Source organism: Nycticebus coucang, chromosome 3 (genome assembly GCF_027406575.1).
Source record: "Nycticebus coucang isolate mNycCou1 chromosome 3, mNycCou1.pri, whole genome shotgun sequence".
In the NCBI taxonomy this organism is placed as follows: Eukaryota; Metazoa; Chordata; class Mammalia; order Primates; family Lorisidae; genus Nycticebus; species Nycticebus coucang.
Window position 1 is genome coordinate 17,620,111 of NC_069782.1, and position 23,532 is coordinate 17,643,642.

Below are 23,532 nucleotides of genomic sequence, written 5' to 3' on the forward strand. Positions count from 1 at the left end.
CCAAAAATTTGAGGTTGCAGTGATGCCATGGCACTCCACCAAGGATGACAGAGTGAGATGAGACTTTGTCTAAATTTAAAAAAATATATATATATATAGATATATATATATAAAAGATACGGAAGATGAGGGAGAAATATACAAAAGAAAGCTTAAGTTTTTCTCAAAAAATTTTTTGCATGCTACAATAATTTTTCAAGAAAAAAATACGATGGCCAATTTTTCACTGGCTGAGCATTTGTGTATCTTGTCCAGTGACAAGATATCAGGACTGATACAGGCCTGGGAAATAGTATGCACTCAAGAAATGAGCACCTTTACTCTGTAAGGTGTACCATAGTAGGCATTCTGAGATGCGTTAAGTCATGGAGAAAGCTTGGTCTCTATTCTGGAAGTGTTGACAATTCATTACCTATCAACTCTTTCACTTCCATAAAAGACCTTCATTCAGAATGGTGAGAGCACCATTATCCAGCCATAGAAAACATGTTAGTTAATGGCTAATTTCTTTCAAAGCTTTGTGAGTTAAAATATGTAAGTAAAGCTTCCACTATTTTGTTTCCACACCTCAATGGATCTTCTTGCATACTCCATTTTTAGAGACTAACAAGATACTAACTTAAGACTTAATCATCATGGGTTTTTAAGAGCGTGACAATAGTATTTTCATTTTGCTTCTGAGATTTGTGCTGATATAATAGATGTGTAGAATGAGATCCCTATTATGCCACTTTTTGTGTAAGAAAGAAAAGAAAATAAAAAGAAAAATATGTATTTGCTCATTTGAACAAAAAAAAACCAGAGAGTGAGGAGACTGATGGAGGGTGTGATCAGTAAGGGACTGATGGAGGGGATGGCATGAGAGCAGAGCAGCAGTTCTCTGAACAGACCTTCCCTACAGCCCTGACTTTTGGAAGCATATTTCCCATGTTTAATGGCAACAAAAAAAAGAAAGAAAGAAAGAAAGACAATCAACACAGATGGGGCCAAACCCTAAAATGGAAGACAGCCAAAATCAAATTAAGTCATATCTCCAATAAATAGCATAACCCCACTGAAGGGGGCAAGGAAACACAAACCCAACTAACTTTAGATTAACAAGGCAAAAAGATCACCCAATAAATACTGAACTTAGAAAATGGGCTTCATTTTCACTAGGAATATGGCTTAATCATTCCAATGACTTTCTCTACCTTATAAGATAAAGCAGAAAAGTAAATATATTGTGGATAATGGGAACCATGTCTCCCACTTGGAGAAGAGAATTGTAAATATAAAAAGAGGGAGGGATGGAATCAACCTGGAGATACTGGATAGATGTATCAGTATAAACTCGTGGGTTTTAATGTCTTTAGATAGCTGAATAAGAAATGGATATAACATATGTAGAGATAGTTGAGTATACACATGGACACATACACAACGTGTGCGGCTGTATTTATCTATTTAAGGTCTGCTTCCTGGGCCTGGAAGCAGTGACACCTCCGTTGTGTCCAGATGTCTTGGTTTCTAAACACTATTATCCACTAAAAGAAACCTGGGCTGGAGGGGTGAGGGGAGGAAGGAGAGCGATTGATGGGATCTCACCTAATGTGCACAATGTGAGGTGTTCAGCACAACCCCTGGGTGAAGGGCTCACCTACAACTTGAACTTTACCGTAGAAATGAAAATAAGGTAACTTAAACATTTGTACCCTCATATTAATATGAAATAATAATAAAAATAAAACACCCAGGCTCTTTGGAGAAGTGGCTGGAACAGGGGAAATGAGATGAGCCTGGCACATCACATTGGGCCAAAATCCAGGAAATGCTGCAAGAGTCACGTGCACATGTTACAACAGCCTAGAAGCCATAATGAAGGGGCTCCCACAGCCAAAGCTGGAACGATTTGAACCTCAAAATCAGTAACAGTACTAAAGATTACATCCCACCAAACAGAGAAAGAATACATGAATTCTCACCGATTTTAACTAATTAATAAATTAGAGAAAAGGGAAATCTCTTATAATGAAGAGGCAATTAATACAGGTAGAAGGAATGATAGAATCATGACCACCGTATTAATAACTGGTTCAGGCAGGAATTATCAACAGATACAAAAACCAGTGGATGAAAGTTTGAGGAGTATCTCTCTAAAAATATTTACTAATCATAGTGTATAAAATAGTAACTTATAGTGATGGAAGTGGGCAGATCACACTTACTGATCAAAGTGAATGTTTCTGGTGTTGGGACTACTCCATGGTATGTGCCTCCTGGTCAGAATGTCCTGGAAACTCAGCATCACCCAGGGATATTGTTGCTAAAGTGCAGAACCTGAATCTGATCATGAGGAAATATTAGACTAACTCAAACAAAGGGACATTGTACAAAGTAACTGGACTGTACACTTCAAAAATGTCAGTGTAATGAAATGTAAAAGAAAACTCAAGCTCTCCCAGATTAATGGAAACTACAGCTATAACTAAATGTAACGAATGACCTTGGATTTTCTTTTGCTATAAATGACTTTGGGATAATTTGGTGAAATTTGAATAAGGTCTATATTGCGTATTCTGTCAGTTTTTTAATTTCCTGATTTTGATAATGTACTGTGATTATGTAAAATAATTTCTTGCTTTTAGAAAGTGCACATGGAAGTACACAGAGGTAATTGAGATTTCTATATCTTAAACAGTTCCAAAAAATATGTATAGATAGAGAAAGCAAATTTAGTAAAATGTTAACATTTGAGGAATCTGGGTGTATTATTTTTGCAACTTTGCTATATGCCTGAAATTATAAAAATAAAAAAATACATAAAAGAAAAATAAGTGAGCTCTAGTGCAAACATCAAGAGAAAACTGAGGACTGGTCTAAAGGACAAGACAGAGTCTGAAGAAGGTTTCTGCTTCTGTTCAGGTCACGCCCTTGACCGCTTTGAAGTTTGCAGAGCTCTCTGTGAAAGCAGGCTTTCCAAAGGGGGTGATCAACATCATTCCAGGCTCAGGTAAGCCATTCAATGACCCACTTTGCTATAACTGATGAATGGTACTGGGGTAGCTGAGTGGCTGTTTCCCACTGGAGACTTGTCCTGAATTATAACTATACTCAAACTAAATACCGTTTACCAAATTGTTAAAGATGAACTGTTACCATGTGTCAAAGTGGGGACACCGTGGTGAATGAGTGGCACTGGGCAGGAGGATTGTACAACATTTTAAACTACCCTAAGGTAGTCCATTTTGATTTTCAATAATGACTTGGAAGCTAAAAACCAAGCCTTGCCCATCATTATGTTGGGGGTCTGACAATTGCACACAGGACATTATTTTAGATTCTTGTCAGTTTGCAATTAATACAGAAAAACTAAGGTTTCCATGAGAGCTTAGAAATCGATGTTGGTGCCTTCAAAGTCATCCTCCATATAACTTGAGTAGCATTTTTAATTCATGTTTTGCTCCCTAATTCTGCAGGCAGCATAGCAGGACAACGCCTTTCTGAACATCCTGACATCCGCAAACTTGGTTTCACTGGTTCCACTCCTATTGGCAAACAGATCATGAAGAGGTATTATTGGTTTTAATATGTCAGTTTGCTACAGATCCTGTTAACTCAGGTTTCTGTTTTTGTTTAAATAGGGCACTTCTGGAGTAAGAAAAACCTCATCAAATTCAGAAGAGCAATTTATTTACAACTGCTAGGTATCGAAATATTTGAATGCAATAAAATACTTTTCAAAGCATTAAAGCCCACAGGCAATAAAATCAGGTCTTTATTAAAATTCTACACCCCACTGGTCGCTTTAACAATCCAGGACAAAAGGTTTTCTGTGCTAAAGCTTATGCTCCAAAAATTGTTTTGGGAGCATGAGCAAAAAACTGAAAAGATATAAAAATGACAAATGTATATATTGTATGTAATAAATATGAATTATTTCTAAAATGGATTCCCCAAAAAGCAATAATTTTTTAAAAACTATAAATAATCCAAATGTCCAAAATAAAGCAGTAAAGTATGCCAACATAATGGAATACTGTACAGTCATGTCCTTGAACAAATTTTAATAATGTTGTAAAGTTAAAGTTATAAATGGAAAGAAAAATAAAGTATAAAATTGTATACATTGGGTGATCTCAACTATGTTAAACAAGGCAAAAGCTATGGTAGCACATAGCCCCAAAATAAGTACATCAAAATGGCAAAAACAATGGTCACGGAACGGAGTGGAATTTTCCTTCTATATGCATTTTTGGAGGATATTTTCAAAATGTTTTAAATAAGAATACTTCTGTAAGAACAGAGAAATAAACAGCACACTTTTAAAACTTGATCTTTTTCCTCCCAATGCTCCAGTAGTCTGGTTAGAGGTTGAATTCCTTGCCAGGGCCTTTATGTAACCAAAATCTCTAAAGAATCTGAATTAACTTAGAGAATCTCTAATTATTTGACCACAGAATTAAAAAAAAAAAAACTTTGTATTATGGGAAATTTCTAATATATACAAAGCACGTGGAAAATCATAATGAATCCCGGGTGCTCATCCCCCAACTTCGACAGTAATCACCAACCTACCAGCCATGTTTTTGTCTTCAGATGAGTTTTTCTTAACATTTCTGAGGCTCAATTATGTTTTCCATGCTGAGTGTAATGGTGACGCTGTTAAAAGGCAAGGGGGGAGAGAGAGGCAAGCTAAGTGCTCATTTCTCACTCATTGTCCTCTAGCTGTGCTGTGAGCAACTTGAAGAAAGTTTCCCTGGAGCTTGGTGGCAAGTCCCCACTTATAATATTCCAAGACTGTGAACTTGACAAGGCTGTGCGAATGGTAAGAGTGGTCCACATCCAAGTGAATAAGTGCCTGCTTCTAAAACACATTCCACCACCTTCTATATCAGAGACCTTAAATTGAGATATGGTTTTGTCCAGGGATAATCAGAAACCATCCTTTTGATGCTTAGACTTGGGAATACTCAGAGCACTTAATTTTAAAAAGGAATGTCTTTATAATTTCTCTAATTATTAGTGTTTTAAAAATGGGATATGAATCTTAGCAGTCCCATATTAAAAAATTGAAAAGACATTTTTAGAAGGCTTCCCGCTTCTCCCTCCTCTGCCTCAAACATCTCGTCCCATCAACCTGAGCAGTTCTACCTTTACTTGTTTTACAGATTGAGCTTCCAGTAAGATTTCTAGACACAACAAAGGGTTCCTTATTGAAAACATTATTTGGCAACATTCTTTGCCTGATTTTAGCAATGTAGTTCAGTTTTGTAAGATGTTATCATGGGGGAAGCTGAGTAAAGGGTACCCAGGAACTCATGTACTATTTTTGCAGAACCCAGTGTGTCTCAACTATTTCAAATACGTATAAAAACTTATTTTACATAAAACTTTGAAACAACCACATTGGCCTAACCCTCATTCTTCATTTCTGAGATGCATAAAATGAGCCAATTGGGCAGAGTTCTGATAACAGGGGTGTACAATCCGAAGCCCGTGGGCCACATGCACATTATTTGAGGCCTGCATTGCATATCTGAGGTGTTAGATATTACCCCTAAACTCATTTTGTTCATCAGCTTTCGTTAGTGTGTATGTATTTAATGTGTGGCCTAAGACAACTCTTCTTCTTCCAATGTGCAACAGAAAAAAAAAACAAGAAAAAGTTGGACACTCTGTATAATTTATTGTAATTTTTGCAGTTCCAGAAAAGGCCTGGTTCTGTGCAATCCTCTGTTCTGTGCACTAAGAAGAATCTGTTCCCCATTCCCCCAAACTGTAATTTGAGTGAATGCCCACAGTCAAACTCACCATGTAAAGGCCGGTAGGAGAATGGAGTGGTTTGGGAGTGAGGAAGGGCCAAACACTTCTGCCACGAGGACTGCCGGGTAGCCCATCTGGAGGTTTCAGTGGCAGACAATGGCCGGGGATACTGGACTGACATCAGGGATTAGGACTCCCCTGGATATCTGGGTTTCTTCCAGAGCCTTCCAAAAACAAGATTGGGGAAAAGAAAATAAGTGGAAGAGGGTTTTTCCCCTCCTATACCAAAGTCTGTTAATGTTTTTAAAAGCACCCAGCTCAATATAAGTCTTCACTAGTCATCTCACACTCTCAATTGTGTAACATGAATAAAAAGGAATGAATAAAGATGGCTAAGGGTGAAATAATTGTAAGAAAGGATAAAATCCCAGTGTAATGATTTTAAGAAATCATTCTTTCCCTTTCCCTAAAGTTGAATATTCACAAATAGTGAGTTTAATATTAGCCACTACTGGACTCTGCAGGATAGCAATATATAACCTTAAGGAGTCCTAGTTTGCACCATATAAGAACCCCAAATCCAAGATAGTCGACATAATCTTAAGAGATTTAAAGATGCACATATAGGAAAAACATTACTTCCATGCATCTGTTATATTTTTTTACCCAGTCCAAGGAGGTTTCCTAGAGGTAAATTAGAAGCTGCATTTAGAAAGGGGAGATATACAAAATCCATCTGTCTTTCAAATCTGTCATTTTTTTTTTTAGGTTGAGTCTATTAACATTTGAACACTGTTATATATATATTTTTTAAGTTGAATTATCTTTTGTTGTTGTTTCAGGTTAATATGAGGGCACAAATAATTAGGTTACAATGTCCTATAATTATGTCCTTCCCCCAAGAAGTGTGCCATACACCCTAACGTTGTGCCCATTAAGTGGAAGCACACCCATCTCTCTCCCTCTTCCCTTCTCCCCACTCCCTTGTCCCCCCATTTGTCATTTTTGAGCGCCTTAAATTCAAAGATTTTCCAAACTCCTTCTTGAAAAACGGATAATTTGTTTCATGAGTTAGGGGTTAGGGAAGCTTTCTAAACATTTGTGACTTGTACAAACTAATGGAGAGATTTTAAAGCAAAACTTATAAGTTATTACACTTAAATTTATAGAAAATCTAGATTTTTTTTTTTTTTTTGCAACACAAAATTTGCCCTGAAGGTTCTATCTTTATGATTGCACATGTATTGGTAAAGTGCTCAGGAATACCAGGGGGAAAGGAGGAAACAAAAATTCCTAAAAAATATGCTAAATCAAAACCGACTATCTCTAGCCCCTCTCATCATCAACAAGGCCAAGAGGATAATTGATGACGTCTCTGTGTTGTTTACTTGGCTTCTCGTAACACCTAATTCTCTGTGTGGACAATTTTACGACAATCTTGACTTCTCAAATAACGTTTGCAATATTTTGTCTTCTGCTGAAGGGCATGGGAGCAGTATTTTTCAACAAAGGAGAGAACTGTATCGCAGCTGGGCGGTTGTTCGTGGAAGAATCTATCCACGATGAATTTGTGACCAGAGTGGTGAGGCACCTTCAGATTTGCTCTATGAGTTGTATAAAATTGCTTTTACTTGGGTAGTGCCTGTGGCTCAAAGGAGTAGGGCGCTGGCCCCATATACTAGAGGTGGTGGGTTCAAACCCAGCCCCAGCCAAAAACTGCAAAAAAAAAGAAAGAAATTGCTTTTACTTAAAAAGTACTTCTAGGATCATTAATGAATTTTTAGGTGTGATAACAATATAATGGTTAGTGTTTTTTAGAAGTCCTTATTTTTTATAGCTATATGCTGACATATTTACAGATTATATATGTATAATAATATACATCTCTAGCCCTTCTCATCACCAACAAGGCCAAGAGGATTATTGATGACGTCTCTGTGTTGTTTACTTGGCTTCTCGTAACACCTAATTCTCTGTGTGGACAATTTTACGACAATCTTGACTTCTCAAATAACGTTTGCAATATTTTATCTTCTGCTGAAGGGCATGGGAGCAGTATTTTTCAACAAAGGAGAGAACTGTATCGCAGCTGGGCAGTTGTTCATGGAAGAACATATATACATATAGATTATATACATATGTATATACATATGGTTTGAACCCACCACCTCTAGTATATGGGGCCAGCGCCCTACTCCTTTGAGCCACAGGCACTACTATAAAATGAGATACAGTGGACACTTCAATTTCTTCCTTTATAAAATGAGATACAGTGGATTATGTATATACATATGTATAATCTTATACATATACAGATTATATATGTATAAATGATGTCTGGAATTTGCTTCAAAATAACCCAGGAAGACAGGAAGTAAAGAAGGGAATAAATTGCCCAGGAGTTGATAGTGTTGAAACTGGGTGATAAGTAGGTAGTGTCATTGTATTATTTTTCTACTATTGTGTGTTTATAATCTTTCATAGTAAGAAATTATAGGTTTCTTTGAAAGCCTGATAAAGTATACTTAATTGCTGTTATTACCTCTATTTCACTGTGCATATGTAGTATACTAGATCCTTGACACTTGTGAGACATACACCTCTAGATTTTTATAAATCTCTAAATTGACTCTGAGAGGTACACCTCTAGATTCTTACAAATTCCTGACTCATAGTTAATATGACAGCATATGATTTCTTCCACTAAAATAACTAAACAAATAAGGCCCTGTACATGGATCAGGATTCCATAAATATGGGACTAAAAGTCATCTGTAAGACTATTAAGATGAATTCTGTAACTAACATAAACTAAATTATACTACATTATGTCATGATGAAGGGGATAGTAATTCAGAATTTGCTTATATTCGCAAAACAAGCACCCAGATTTTTCTCCTCAGAGCCAATTCCCTACACCCCATCCAACCAAAAAAGTGAAGGTATTCTTTTCTCAAGAAAGTGGATAAAAGGAAGTGGTACCGAACGGCAGATGGTGGGCAGTCAAGTGGGCAGTACCTGTCTCCTGAACATCACAGTATAATTCACTCTTGTGTCTGAATAAAATACAGTTTGTGATGTTATGTGTCATGGGCTATCAAGAATCAGCTACAACTTGTTGAAATTTCAGATGCTGGGAGCAGAAATGTTAGGAGTTTGTTACATCAAGTCAACAAGCATGTTTTGCACACATACTACCGGTATTCATTCATTCATTCAACAGCTATTTCTTGAGTACCTATATAGACCAAACACTGGGTCCTGAGAATTCAAGGTAAACAAGACAGACACCATCCCTGCCCACCCAGAGCTTCTCACCCAGCACAGGACTGTGTGCAGGGCTCTGAGTGATTACTGCCAGGCCTAAATTCAAATTCATGGCCCTTCTGGGTCATGATAACTCCATTCCTTTTTCTTACTAGAACTAGATTTAACATTAGAAAATCCAGAAATAGATTAAGATCACTGAGGAGTACAAGAGGCAATTACAAAGACATAGGTGATGAATGCTGTGTGATAAAGATTGTTTTTCACCAGAATGTTTTAGTGATTCCTCTGGCATGGCTATATCATGAGAATTTCACGAGGGTGGTCTGCCACCTTGGAGGAAGCAAAAAAAAAAAAAAACAGATATTATGGACGTTTTATTATTTATTTATTTTTTGAGACAGAGTCTCACTTGGTAGAATGCCATGGCACCATAGCTCACAGCAACCTCGAACTCTTGGGCTCAAGTGGTCCTCTTGCCTCAGCTTCCCAAGTAGCTGGGACTACAGGTGCCCACTACAATGCCTGGCTGTTTTTAGAGATGGGGTCTTGCTCTTGCTCAGGCTGGTCTCAAACTCCTAAACTCAAGCAATCCCCGCAGAGTGCTAGGATTACAGGTGTGAGACACCGTGCCCAGCCTAACAATGTGGCCGTTTTAGAAAGAGTAGAAGTATGCACTATTAATGAAAATTTCAGAACATCACTTTGCTCTTTTTAATGGATTCACATTGAAGATACTTTTCAGATCAGCGTGTGTAGTTTATGTTCTGTTCGAAGACAGTGGTTAGGGTGGTGCCTGTGGCTCAAAGGAGTAGGGCACTGGCCCCATATGGTAGAGGTGGCGGGTTCAAACCCAGCCCCAGCCGAAACTGCAAAAAATTAAATAAATAAATAAATAAAAATAAAATAGAAGACAGTGGTTAAAAACTTGAGATTTCAAATAGGAAAAGTCTTCAGCATTCCATCGTTGTATGTGCTTGGGCAAAACACAACCTCTTTAGGACTCAAGTTTTTTCTCTTGTAAAAGGGAAATAATAAATGCTCCTTCCAGGGCTGCTGTGAAGACAAATGACAACACATGCACGAACAGTTTAGTACAATATCCACTACAGAAAAAACTCAATCAAGGGTACCCATTATTGTCACTAACCGTGAATTGTGTTTTTGTGGACTGGGTAACATGCAGGTAGAAGAAATTAAAAAGATGAAAATTGGTGACCCGCTTGACAGATCTACTGATCATGGGCCCCAAAATCATAAGGCCCATCTGGAAAAGCTGCTGCAATACTGTGAAGCTGGAGTGAAGGAGGGAGCCACCTTGGTGTACGGGGGAAGGCAAGTCCAAAGGCCAGGTAAGTTCACCTTCCTGGGGGGTTTACCAGGCACCTGCCTTCTGCACTTGGAGTGGATGGTAACAGTCTTCATCCTGGACTCTCTTACCTCAAGAGTCAATGAAGGCATTTATAATGCAGTCAGAACTAAGTTCTATCTCTTGTTTGATCACTTATAAGTGTGGCACCTTGGACAGTACAATTTTTCTGAGCCTCAATTTCTTCCTTTATAAAATGAGATACAGTGGACACACCTTGGTATATGAGGCTGTGGAAATCAAATAATAAAATGGATGTGACAAGCCCTTAGCTATGCAGGAAAGTGTAAGGGAGAACTGTGTTACTAGGGACTGTTGGTCTTGATTCTTGCACCTATGAGACTGAATCTCAGCCAACATAGCCCAGGAAGGGTTCGTTTCTGTTGTCTACAGCAGGACCAACATGTATAGGTCTCAGTGTTATGATACTGACAAGGACAGAGAGAAAAACTGCAAAAATTCATTTTTCATTGTTGTGGGTAGATTACACACCCAACGCTTTACTCTGAACATCAGTAATCGTAAGAAAAAAATTCAACATTTATCCTGTGTTTCCTGTATTAACTGAATTTCTATGTAACCAAGTAGCCAGTAAAGCAGACATTTTTTTTACAGAAGAATTTCTGCTAATTAATATAAAAAAGAAGTGATAGGATAAAAGAAAATCACCATTCTACATCTCGTAATCGATGAAATAGTTGGTTCAAGCCATGATCATCAAAAGAGGCTGAGGTTATGAGGTGAAAGGTTGATGGTGACCTGGTATTTGCAAGGTGCCAAAGTATCATTCCTGACGTTGCTTGCCAGTCACGAGGGGAACAACAAAAATTTACAATGGAGGGGTCAGTAGCCCGGCGTTGTGGTGGGCACCTGTAGTCGCAGCTACTCGGGAGGCTGAGGCAAGAGAATCACCTAAGCCAAGAGCTAGAGGTTGCTGGGAGCTGTGATGCCACGGCACTTTGCCAAGGGTGACAAAAGTGAGACTCCGTCTCTAAAAAAATAATAATAATAATAAATACAATGGAGGGGTCAGGTCAGAACCACCTGAAATCACTGGTCAATCTTAGCATCAGTGAAAGAGGGATGACTGGATATTATGTGTCTTCTGATGGGACAAAATGTGTAATTCACATATCAACTATGAAGTGCTGCTGCCAAAAAATCACAAGCTGAGTCTAATCACATCTTTAGGCCAAACTTTTCATTTATAAGAAATACAGGCTGGATGCAGTGGCTCACTCTTGTAATTCCAGTGCTTTGGGAGGCCGAGGTGGGAGCATCACTTGGGGCCAGGATTTTGAAACCAGCCTGGGCAACATAGAGACCCTTAACTCTAAAAAGTTAAGAAATAAAAAATCAGCTAGGCATGGTAGTGTATTGGGAGCTACTTGGGAGGCTGAGGCAGGAGGGTTGTTTGAGCTGAGGAGTTTGAGGCTGCAGTAAGCTGTGATTATGGCACTGCACTCCAGTCTGGGCAACAAAGTAAGATCCTGTCCAGAAAGAAAGAAAGAGAAAGAAGAAAAGAAAGGAAAAAAAGGAAAGGAAGGGAAGAAAGAGAGAAAGAAAGAGGGAGGGAGGAAAGGAAGTTTTTTGTTTTTTTTTTGCAGTTTATGGCCAGGGCTGGATTTGAACCCGCCACCTCCGGCATATGGGGCCAGTGCCCTACTCCTTTGAGCCACAGGCACCACCCCAGAAAGGAAGTTATTTTTTAACAGAAAGAGTTTCCATTTTTCTTTTTTCTTTTCTTTTCTCTTTTTTGAGATAGAGTCTCACTCTGTTGCCCTCGGTAGAGTGCTATGTTGTCATAGCTCACAGCAACCTCAAACTCTTGGGCTCAAGCAATCCTCTACAGGTGCCCGCCACAATGCCCTGATAATTTTTCTGTTTTTAATAGAGACAGGGTCCCGCTCTTGCTCAGGCTTGTCTCAAACTCCTGAACTCAGGCAATCCACCTGCCTCAGCCTCCCAGAATGCTGGGATACAGGCATGAGCCACTGTGTCCAAGCCAGAGTTTCAGTTTTAGAAGCTGAAAAGAGTTATGGAGATAGATGGTGGTGAAGGTTGCCTGTTATGAATAAATTTTATAACACAGGGCTATACACTTAAAAATGGTTAAGATGGAAAATTTTATGTTATGTATATTTTACCATGATAAAAAAATACAAAAAATTATAAGGGATAGGGAAATATCACCCAAAGGACAAATCTAAAAGGTTAGATATTCTACGTGACAACTGAGTCTCTTTAACACGATGATGACATAAAAAATAAATAAATAAATAAGGGGGTGAGCAAAAGGACAAAATATTCTAGATTAAAAGACATTTATGAGACCTAATAACCAAATACAATGTGTAGAACTCATATGAATCCTAAATCATGACAAATGTATGATAATACATGTAAAAATGATAATTTTTAGACAATAAGAGAAAATGAAATGTAAACCATGAATAAAGACTGAGCATGAACTTTGTTAAGTGTGATATTATAGAGTATTGTGGTTATGTAAGAAAATGTCCCAGTTTTTACAGATCTGTACTAAAATACTTGAAAGTGAAAATTATGATCTGGAATTTGCTTTAAAATATTTAAATAGGAAAAAATACATATAGCAAATATGGATATTTACTTTATTATTCATTATACTGTTTTCTCTACTTTCACGTATGTTTGAAATTTTCATAATAAAGACATTAAAAATAAGAACAAGAGTAAGAATGAATAAGAAGAATTAAAAAATAAGGAATGCCCACACCAAACAGAAATGAAACTCTTTGTACTTCTACAGGGCCAGAGAGAAAGAAAAAAAAAATCATCCATAATGTAATTAAGTGAAGAACTATTAATTGAAAATAATTTGATCTATAATTGACATTCTTTTCTTTTTTTTACTCCCCCCCTCAAAAGGCTTTTTTATGGAACCAACTGTGTTCACAGATGTGGAAGACCACATGTATCTTGCCAAAGAGGAATCCTTTGGGCCCATTATGGTGATTTCTAAATTCCAAAATGGGTATGTTCTTTAGACATAAAGTAACTTAGATTTTGTCTAGATAAGTTTTTCTTTTCTGTCATTATGTTAGACACAGAACACAAAATTAATGAACATGTAATTTTCTACCATAAGAATAATTAACTTAAATGATTAGAAGAGTGTGATCTTGCTAACCATTATAGATCGTAATATATTTTTGCTACTCAGCTTAAATTAATGGCCAACAGAATGGAATTTAGGCTGATTCAATTTTAGTTTTTGGACAGTTGACGTTTTTTTCTTTTTTCTTTTTTTTATTGTTGGGGATTCATTAAGGGTACAAGAAACCAGGTTACACTGATTGCATTTGTTAGGTAAAGTCCCTCTTACAATTGTGTCTTGCCCCCAAAAGGTGTGGCACACGCCAAGGCCCCAGTCCCCTCCCTCCTTCCCTCTCTCTGCTCTTCCTTTCCCCGCCCCTCCCTCCTTCTTTCTCTCTCTGCTCTCCCCCACCCCCACCCCCACCGTGTTGTACAGTTGATATTTAAAATGGCTGTGGAACAAGGTAAATAACTAAAAAATAATACAGGCTTGGCACCAGTGCACAGTGGTTAGGGCGCCAGCCACATACAAGGAGGCTGGCGGGTGCGAACCTGGCCTGGGGCCAGCTAAACAATGACAACTGCAACAAAAAAATAGCCAGGCACTGCGGCAGGCGCCTGTAGTCCCAGCTACTTGGGAGGCTGAGGCAAAAGAAGTGCTTAAGCCCAAGAGTTTGAAGTTGCTGTGAGGGTGACATAGTGAGACTCTGTGTCAACAAAACAAAACAAACACAACCAGTTTTCAAATTTACATTCCTAGAGAAGGCATCTGTGATATCTTAGTTTCCCAAACTAAGGGTGCTGTTATCACAAAAGATTATGCCCCGAAAAGCTTGAGACTCAGTTTCTCATAGAATTGTTCACCCTCACCATGTAAGCAACTGCAAATGATCCGCTGGTGTGTTATGCTCCATGAAACTCCCTAAAGTGTTCGGCATAGCAAGGAAAGCCAAGTGGTAACTGAGCTCATCAAACAGTATTAACACAACAGAGGCTGCAGGTGTACTGTACAAAATCCTTCCGAATGCCTTAAGGGTTCGTTCAACCAGTGAGAAGTTGAAAAAAAAATCCCTGTTGGTCTTTGATAGACATATTGTAAGAGAATTCGGGGGACACAAAGCTTAATTGAATAAGGTTTTGACACAGTGATCCAAGGACACCTGTTATTGGCTGTTTCTCATCATAAATTTGCCCCCAGGATGGTCTTGGTGTTAAACATGCAGATATTAGAAGCCAGGATGGGGGGATCTGAATGTGGATAAATCGCAGTCCCTGTCCTCCAGGGGCTTACCATCTAATGGGGGACACAGACAAACACTTGGGCTGTTAACTAACAGGGGGCCAAAGGTAGGATGGTGTAGGGGGTCAGAGTAGGCACAGCCTCCTCCCCTCACTATCTCTGTGAACTTGGGCCAGTTGCTTAACCACTCTGCGCCTTAGTTTCTTAATTTATGAAGTTGAGTTAATAACACTATGTCCCTTCTTAGGTTATTCTGAGGATTAAACAAGGCAAGTATCAGCAGCACCTGTAGCTCAGTGGGTAGGGCAGCAGCCACATACACTGAGGAAACAACAATGACAACTGCAAAAACAAAAGAATAGCCGGGCATTGTGGCGGGCACCTGCAGTCCCAGCAACTTGGGAGGCTGAGGCAAGAGAATTGCTTAAGCGTAAGAGTTTGAGGTTGCTGTGAGTTTTGACACCATGACACTCTACCGAGGGCAACAGCTTGAGACTTTGTCCAAAAATAAAAATAAATAAGTCAAGTATCTGCTGCTGCCAGCATTATGCTTATTGTTATTGCAGAAGTAGACAAGGTGCTTTGGAACTATGGCATCATGACAGTCCTCAACAAGAAATGGCACAAGGCTATCTTTCTGCCTCTAGTCCAGGCCATAAACATGTGGTCCCTACCATGTGCAACATATCAAGCGGAGTAAGAGTGGCTGGGCATGGTAGATCACCCCTGTAATTCTAGCACTCTGGGAGGCTAAGGCAAGTGGATTGCTTGAGCTCAGGAGTTTGAGACCAGCCTGAGCAAGAGCAAGACCCCATCTCTAAAAATAGCTGGGTGTTGTGGTGGGCACCTGTAATCTCAGCTACTTGGGAGGCTGAGGCCAGAGGATCATTTGAGCCCAGGAGTTTGAGGTTGTTGTGAGCTATGATGCCACAGCACTCCATCCAGGGTGACAAAGTGAAACTCTGCCTCAAAAACAAAAAAAAAAGAAAAAGGAAAGAAAAATGTAATATTAGAATTATACTATTTCTTTTGGTATAAGATTGAAATGTTTTATTTATGAAAACTTAAACTGGTGGCCGTCATGTTTTTCTGGTTCTAGCGTAGCAGTGAGAAATTTTTGAACATAAAATGAGAGTCCTCTGCTTTACATTTAATGAAGTTTTATGTCTCCCTAAAAACATCTTGTAGGGACATCGATGGAGTACTGCAGCGAGCAAATAATACAGAGTATGGCTTGGCCTCAGGGGTTTTTACAAAAGATATAAACAAAGCTATGTATGTGAGTGAAAAACTGGAAGCTGGAACTGTTTTCATTAACACATACAACAAGACGGACGTGGCAGCCCCATTTGGTGGAGTTAAACAATCTGGCTTTGGGAAAGACTTAGGTATGGCTTTACTTTTCTCCTGCATGTTCCCTTTGTGGCCACATCTGCTCTATGTCTCATGCAACACTTGAATATCGTTTTGAAGGACATTTCCTATATGGCAGTTAGATCTGGGTTTACAAGGGCACTAATTTTTTTTTAAATGTTAAACATTTTAATGGAATATAACATACATACAGAAAAGCATACAAATTATGGGGAAAGATGATTCTTTTCAAAAGATGAATGTTGAAAGGAAAAAGAAACTCTGACAATATATTTTAGCTAAAATTTATCTTTTTTTTTTTTTTAAATCTGACATTGACCATGAACTTGGTTTAGCTTTTGTGGCACTAAATGGAACCAAGAAAGGAAAAGGGGTGGAGGGCAGTAACAACTAGCTCCAGGAATAAATCCTGTCTCTGAACTGCCTGGTAGTCTTTCAGAGTCAATACTACAACTGGCAAGGTTTGTTGGAAGTCTGGGGAATAAGATTTAGAGTTTATAAAAAGCCAGACACGTAATTCACTGTCTGCAGTGATACTAACACCTTTCAAGGAATAGTGTACTTTGAATGCTAAATATGTGCCAAGCCCTATTCTACTGAAGCCATAGAGGCACAAGCAATCCTCACACTAGCTCTAGGTACTATCTAGAGATAGGTACCACTATTATCTTATTGTACAGAACAGAAAAATGGGGCTCAGAGAAATTGAGTGAGTAGCCCAAAGTCACACAGCCAAGTACTGGCAGAGAGAATTCAAAGCCAGGTGGTCTGTTTGTGGAGCCCATGTCTTACTCCCCATATTCAGTCTGTCATGAGGTTTCAAAAACTGAAATGTCTGCAATTTACTGAAATTACAGCCTGATATATTACAAGTTTGATTCGCGTTTTTTTCCTCTTTCTTGATGACTTTTGGCAATATATTTGCAGCAATAAAAGTAGTTCTCCTTTTAAATTCCACCGGGTGAGGGTAAATGATTTTTCTTTCCCATGTCTTTAATTTGGCTTTCATCCATGGATCCAAAACAGTGGGGAGGCTTTCTAAGGGAAATTATTAGAAAATGAGGCATCCCTGTTTCACTTGTCTTTTGATAGAGTGTAATTGAACAGCTTTGTTGTTTTATTATAAAGCACTAGTTTTTGCATAACAGTTTCTTCCTCCCGAACTTTGAAAACCACTTAGCTCAGTGGTTTCCAGCTTTAGCTGCACTTTGGATTAGAATCACCCAGAAGCTTTAAACAAGTGGTTCAAAACCTTCCAAATGCCACGAACCTTTAATACAGTCCAAAGGGGTTGCGACTCACAGGTTGAGAATCACTGCTTTAAATGCTAAAGAAATACTGATCTAATTGGTGTGACCTGGGATCAAGAGTTTTGAAAGCTCCTTGGGCGATTCTAATGTGGGGACATGGTTGACAGCCCTTGTTTAAGCTCAGCTTCTAGAACTACATACTCATTAGTTTCACCAGCAAAGTCATTGCCCTTTAAGAGATGAATGATTGTGCTAGCTCAAAATAGCCCACTGTGATGGGTGAACAAAGGCAGACATATATATATATTTTTTGCCTAAACATGGTCCTATGTGTTGCTAACATAAACTGCATTTTCCCCATCTTTAAAGTAAGATTACATCAAACAATCTCAGGGGCGGTGCCTATGGCTCAAGCAGTAGGGCGTTGGCGCCATATAAGGGAGGTGGCAGGTTCAAACCCAGTCCTGGCAAAAAAAAAGAAAGTGATGTCAGACTTTCTTTCCTGTGTTTAATTCTGCTGCATTTACTATCATTGGAAGGACAGTAAGTATCCTGGTCACTTCTGTTCAGCATAGGTGACAAAAGGAGAAGGTGAATTTTGTCATCAAGCAGGGAAATACAGGAGAAAGGATTTGGGTTGACGTGGCCACCCTACACTCTCTGGTCCTATGAAGGCCTGCTAGCTGGTGCAGGATAATATTTAGAAATAAATATATCCTACATCAAGCACACAAAGTGAACTCAGTGTGAGTTTAAAATGGCTTGCTATTCTTACAGAGGCTTAAGGGACCTGCCCCCCCCCCCCCCCACATGCGCAGAGTTAGCTTGCCTGGAGGTAAAATTCCACAAGCCAATTCTCTGAAGTTGTGCACCCGGTTAAGCCTGAGGCCAAAGGGCATGTCGCCCTTCCTCAGAGATATGGGCCAGAGGGTTGATGTATGTTAAAAACATATTGTCAGAGGTCTATAGGTGCTCTGCCCTGAGGAGAGACACAGTCATTACTTCATGCTGAGTAAACTGAGTGAACGCTTGAAGGTACTCTTCCATTTAACTCTGTTCCCCTGTGACTGCTTTCTTCTTTGTGATCTTTATTTAGATACCTGCCCAAGAGATTAGTCAGTGTCTAGAAGAGAATGTTTACTGTAGAAGTGATTGTGTTGATGCGGTAACAGGATATTTCCTTACAAGTTAATTTCAGATAGATAAAATGAGGTAATGGTGAAACTAACGGATGATAAATTAAGTGTGTACGTGACTAGAAGTGTATAAAATCAGATCCCCGAATAAAGAACTTCGCTACACGCCATCCCATACTATGTAGTCTGTTTCTTATTTACCCTTTAATTGCAGGAGCGAGCTTATACCCATGGCAAAGCTGCTGTGTCTCCGGTCACACAACAGCTGGTCTGGAGCTTTACTACTCCAGGTGTAATCCACGCATCCCTGACATCAACATCATCCAGCAATAGTTATAGCTTCAGGGCTTATGTTGGACTTCATTAAATCAGAATCAGTGGTTTTAACAGTCTTCAGGTGATTTGTATGAACTTCAAAGTTTGAGAAGCAATGACCTTGGCCACATTCCCCTTGCTTAGTGACCTACCTACACCTATGTCTGGAAGTCTGGTGACAGTACATCCACCTTTGAACATGGTCCATCTACTGCTCTTCTCTTTCCTAGGGGAGGAAGCTCTAAACGAATACCTCAAAACCAAGACGGTGACACTGGAATATTAGAGCAACACAGTCACCAGGAAACCTTGACACCATTTCTCAACTCTAGACACACTTAAGAAGCCTGGAACTGCTGAGACAGAAGGTGGCAGCCATGAGCCAAGAAGTGCACACATGGACCATGAAGAGGGTCAGACCACAGGGCAAAGCATTTACACACGTGCCTGAATATTTTCCAATACACCCTTTATACCTTCAAATGACTTACGGTTGTTGGGTTTTGACTATGTTGTATATCATACGTATTTCTTTCTTTTTTTTTTTTTTTTTGTAGAGACAGAGTCTCACTGTACCGCCCTCGGGTAGAGTGCCGTGGCGTCACACGGCTCACAGCAACCTCTAACTCTTGGGCTTACGCGATTCTCTTGCCTCAGCCTCCCGAGCAGCTGGGACTACAGGCGCACGCCACAACGCCCGGCTATTTTTCTGTTGCAGTTTGGCCGGGGCTGGGTCCGAACCCGCCACCCTCGGCATATGGGGCGGGCGCCCTACTCACTGAGCCACAGGCCTGCCATCATACGTATTTCTAAAATATCAAGCTGCTTTTTCTCTACCAAGACTAATCTATTCCTGGTTGTCCATCTTGAAAATGTCAAAATCACGCAGTTATACACAAGGTGCTTTTATTGGAACCTTTTAGAGGATGTACAGGTTTTAACCTCTGAACCATACATACATGTAGGGTTATTAAAAAGACTTTCTATAATTCCATTTCCAAGGAACAGTATGTCCTGTAACTAATGTGAAGTTAGTTTTTCTTTTCCAATTTGGAAATAAGATAGATCTCCGTGCCTTTGATTTTCTATTTTTTAGCCCACTGTGATGGGTGGTCAACCCATAAACATTTCTTGAATACCTACTATGTACAAAATACTATCTGATGTTCTCAAGAGTATACAGAATTTAATGACATGATCTTTGGACTCCACATAGTTTTAACTCTAGTAAGTCATTTTCAAAAGTGAATTTTATAGTATGAAATAGTAGAAAATAGACATTTTATAGTATGAAACAGTAGAAGGTAAATAGACGTTTTATAGTATGAAATAGTAGAAAGTAAATAGATCTTGGTTCATATCTTACCATCTTACCATCCATGTGCCTTTGGCAAACTTATGCAACTCCTTTGAGCCTCAGCTTAAAATAGGGATAGTAATGCCTTCCTCAGGACCCTTATTATGAGAATACAATGCAATAATGTAAGTAAAGCAGCTTGCATTTTTGCTTTGCTTATGTTAAGTACTCAATTAAATTTAACTGTTTTTTTTCATCACTATTTTAAAAATAGGTTGATTAACTAGATGAATTAGTTTCCCACAATCCTTTTCAAGAATCAATCACTAGACCACTTTTCTCATCCATTCTTTTGACACAGTGCCTAATACAGCTGCACTGAAAAATGCCGAGTCATGGGAAAAAATGGCAAGGGCATGAGGCAAAGAAATCTGCTGCTTTCTGCCGTGTACTCATCCTTCATGGGACATGTGTCTTTCCATTTTTCTACCTACCTGTTCTGCTGCTCACTGCCTGTGTGATCTTGGGCAAGATATCTCAGAGCCTATGTTTGGTATCTATAAAGGGGGAATACAGATCTCTATGCAATGAGGTGTTGCAAGATTCGATGAGATGGTATCCTCAATGCACTTAACAAGGTGCATTTGGATCACAGTCAGCACTTGAGAAATATTACAATCCATGCAGTACTCACGTAACTTCCCACTGTCAGACAAAAGTAATTAAGTGGGTCAATTCCATCCATAGATGACTAAAAGAAGGCAAATTCCTGAATTGCAGAAGATGGCCAGAGAAATTAGCCTCTATTAAGCTTCCTATAGTCAAATTTCAATAAAGATTCCTATTTCTTGGGCTTTAAAGAAGGCCCCAGGGAGTAAATGTTACTCTGGAGACTCTGCAGTATTACCTGAGGTGAATATAGGGAATCGATAAACAGTGATCACAACGATCCATAGTAAAAACAATAAAATCAGAGGCAGAGGACATTTTCAAAGGGAAGAATACAAGGTTTGATTCCAAGATGATAAAAGGAGTAAATTTTGCCTGTAAGGATTTTTTTTCAGGGGGAGGGGGAGACAGAGTCTCACTCTGTCACCCTCGGTAGAGTACCATGGCGTCACAGCTCACAGCAACTTCCAGCTCTTGGGCTTAGGCAATTCTCTTGCCTGAGCCTTCCAAGTAGCTGGGACTACGGGCGCCCACCACAACTCCTGGCTATTTTTTTTTTGCAGTTTGGCCGGGGCTGGGTTCGAACCTGCCACCATTGGTATATGGGGCTGGCGCCCTACTCACTGAACCACAGGCACTGCCCAGCCTGTAAGGATTTTTTATTATACTAAAGCTTGTTTACCATCAAAGTTTGGCACAGCTTATTTACCATCACAAATGAACACGGATTGGCCCTAAATGACAGTTTATATTTGAATAAAATATTGAAAGCCTTATCATAAATAATTGCTTGTAAATGAAGTGCTTTTAACTGATTTCATGTGATTTAGCATATCACTTTATCAAATTATTTTAATGACAGAATGAGCAGACAAAAATATCTCTATTCTTCTGATTTTATTTTACCCTCTAATATTAATCTCAGTAGCAGTGTTTTTAATCTTCATTGGGCTATAAACCTCTTTGAGAATCTGATAAAAGCTATGAACCTCCCTGTCTCACTTTTACCCCCAAAATTACATGCACACATATAATTCTGCAAATATTTTCAAGGGATGTACAGACATCCTAAAGGTCATGCTTGAGCCCCAGATTAAGAACTCTTTTCTTCATATCAAGTTCCATAAAGTTCAAAGTTTTTATATCTGACTGCTGATCAAAATCAGTCTTTACAGAGTTCATCAACTTACCACGTGAACTTGAATTGGAACATAATAATCCACAGCCTGGTAGGTGGTTTAATTAACACAGAGAGTAATTAAATCACTGCTGTTCCTTCAGAGCACTGATTATTTTGCTAAGCTAAAAGATAAAGCTGTGATCTGATTATCCACTGAATTGGGGTGGCATGGACACTTTAAGCAGTTTGACGTCCCTTCTAATTCCCCATCCTCATGCCTTTGCTAAAGCAGACTTCTTTCTCTCCAACACCCTGCTTGGCTTTTCATGCCACTGGCTGGGCTGTGTGACTCTCCTCCGTGCTCCCACTTGTCTCAAACATAGCATTTAATATTTGATACTAAAATTATCTGTCTTCCTAACTAGATATGAGCACCCCCTCCCCACCCCCAGGGTTAGCCCTGTGTCAATAATAATACAACAGCTATCATTTACTGATGGCCTCCTGTATGAAGACACTATGCTTAGCACTTTTTAAATGCTATTTTTTAATCTTTGTAATATCTGAAAAAAATGGAGAAATTGCTCTTCTTACTACCTCCTCTACTACCAAGCCATTATCGCCTCTTCTCTACATTACTCCTGAGGTCTCCCCACTGGTCTTCTGATTCCTCCCTTACGTGGTCCCGTTCAAAGCTTAAGTTAGATGGTGTCACCACTCTGTTCAAAACTTTCTAACGCCCCCCATTTCACTTAGAATAAAGTCCAGGCTATCTACCATGACCCACAGATCTTGCTCCTGGCTATGTCTGACCTCAGCTCCGTATCAATTTCTCTCTTGTTCTGCCCTAGCAATCCTGGGTGCCTTGATGTTCCTAAACACACCAAGCAAGCTTCCTCCTCAGGGCCCTTGTACTTACCGTTCCCTCTTTGCTGGTAAATGTTTAACAAATGGTTCTCTGGGGGGACAAGAACCTGGTTTCCAGCATTTGCAGATACCCATCAAGGCTGAATTTGACCTCACTAAGCTCAGTTGGAGGAGATACAGTCAGAACAGGTGATAACCAGGGCCAGCATACCACTGCCTCTTCCTCCAACTCTTCCCCAAACAGCCTGACAGCTGGCTCCTCAAGTATCATCTGATTAGAGATACCATATGTTGCCATGTGTAATGTGCACTTTCTTATCCAAATTTTTGAAGGAAAGATAAGGAGCCACATTATACATTCGGAGTACTATTTCTTACTGGTACATAAAATTTCTTGTACCTTGTATCTGTTCTTGTGTTTTATAATTTTTTTGTTATATAAAATTTCTTGTGCCATAATGTGTTAAAGAATACGAAAATTCCTTTTTATAATACAAAAACAAGTACCTAAATTTAAGCAAATAAAAATTTGAATTAAAACAAAAGATTTTTTTTCTTGCAAGTCTGGGCCAAAAATGTGGGTGTACATTACACACGGGAGTGCATTACGCATAGCAAAATATGGTACATTGCCGGGTCCTCCAGCAGTCGCAGTTGAGGGAAGATCAGGGCCAGCCGGATCTCGTCCCAGGGGCTGAGCGTCGACGGCCCGAACAGGAACACACAGGAACACACAGAGCTTCAGTCTGTTGAAGCAGGAACTCAACTTTATTGCGACAAGCAGCCACTTATATAGGGCGTGTGG

General features: G+C 39.3%; 1 protein-coding gene across 3 annotated transcripts in view; it reads left to right on the top strand.

Moving 5' to 3' along the window:
• ALDH1L2 (aldehyde dehydrogenase 1 family member L2) overlaps nucleotides 1-23,262 on the top strand; it is a 66,458-nt gene extending 43,196 nt beyond the window's left edge. The window contains exons 16-23 of one of the 3 annotated variants that reach the window (XM_053585757.1): nucleotides 2,905-2,992; nucleotides 3,459-3,552; nucleotides 4,708-4,807; nucleotides 7,229-7,327; nucleotides 10,199-10,364; nucleotides 13,292-13,397; nucleotides 15,888-16,087; nucleotides 19,005-23,262. In XM_053585757.1, the coding sequence (XP_053441732.1) occupies nucleotides 2,905-2,992; nucleotides 3,459-3,552; nucleotides 4,708-4,807; nucleotides 7,229-7,327; nucleotides 10,199-10,364; nucleotides 13,292-13,397; nucleotides 15,888-16,087; nucleotides 19,005-19,060 (909 nt within the window). In that variant the 3' untranslated portion in view covers nucleotides 19,061-23,262. The remainder of the gene's footprint in view (nucleotides 1-2,904; nucleotides 2,993-3,458; nucleotides 3,553-4,707; nucleotides 4,808-7,228; nucleotides 7,328-10,198; nucleotides 10,365-13,291; nucleotides 13,398-15,887; nucleotides 16,088-19,004) is intronic. The other 2 variants (XM_053585758.1, XM_053585759.1) reach the window with 2 other exon arrangements.
• The last annotated feature ends 270 nt before the right edge of the window (nucleotides 23,263-23,532 follow it).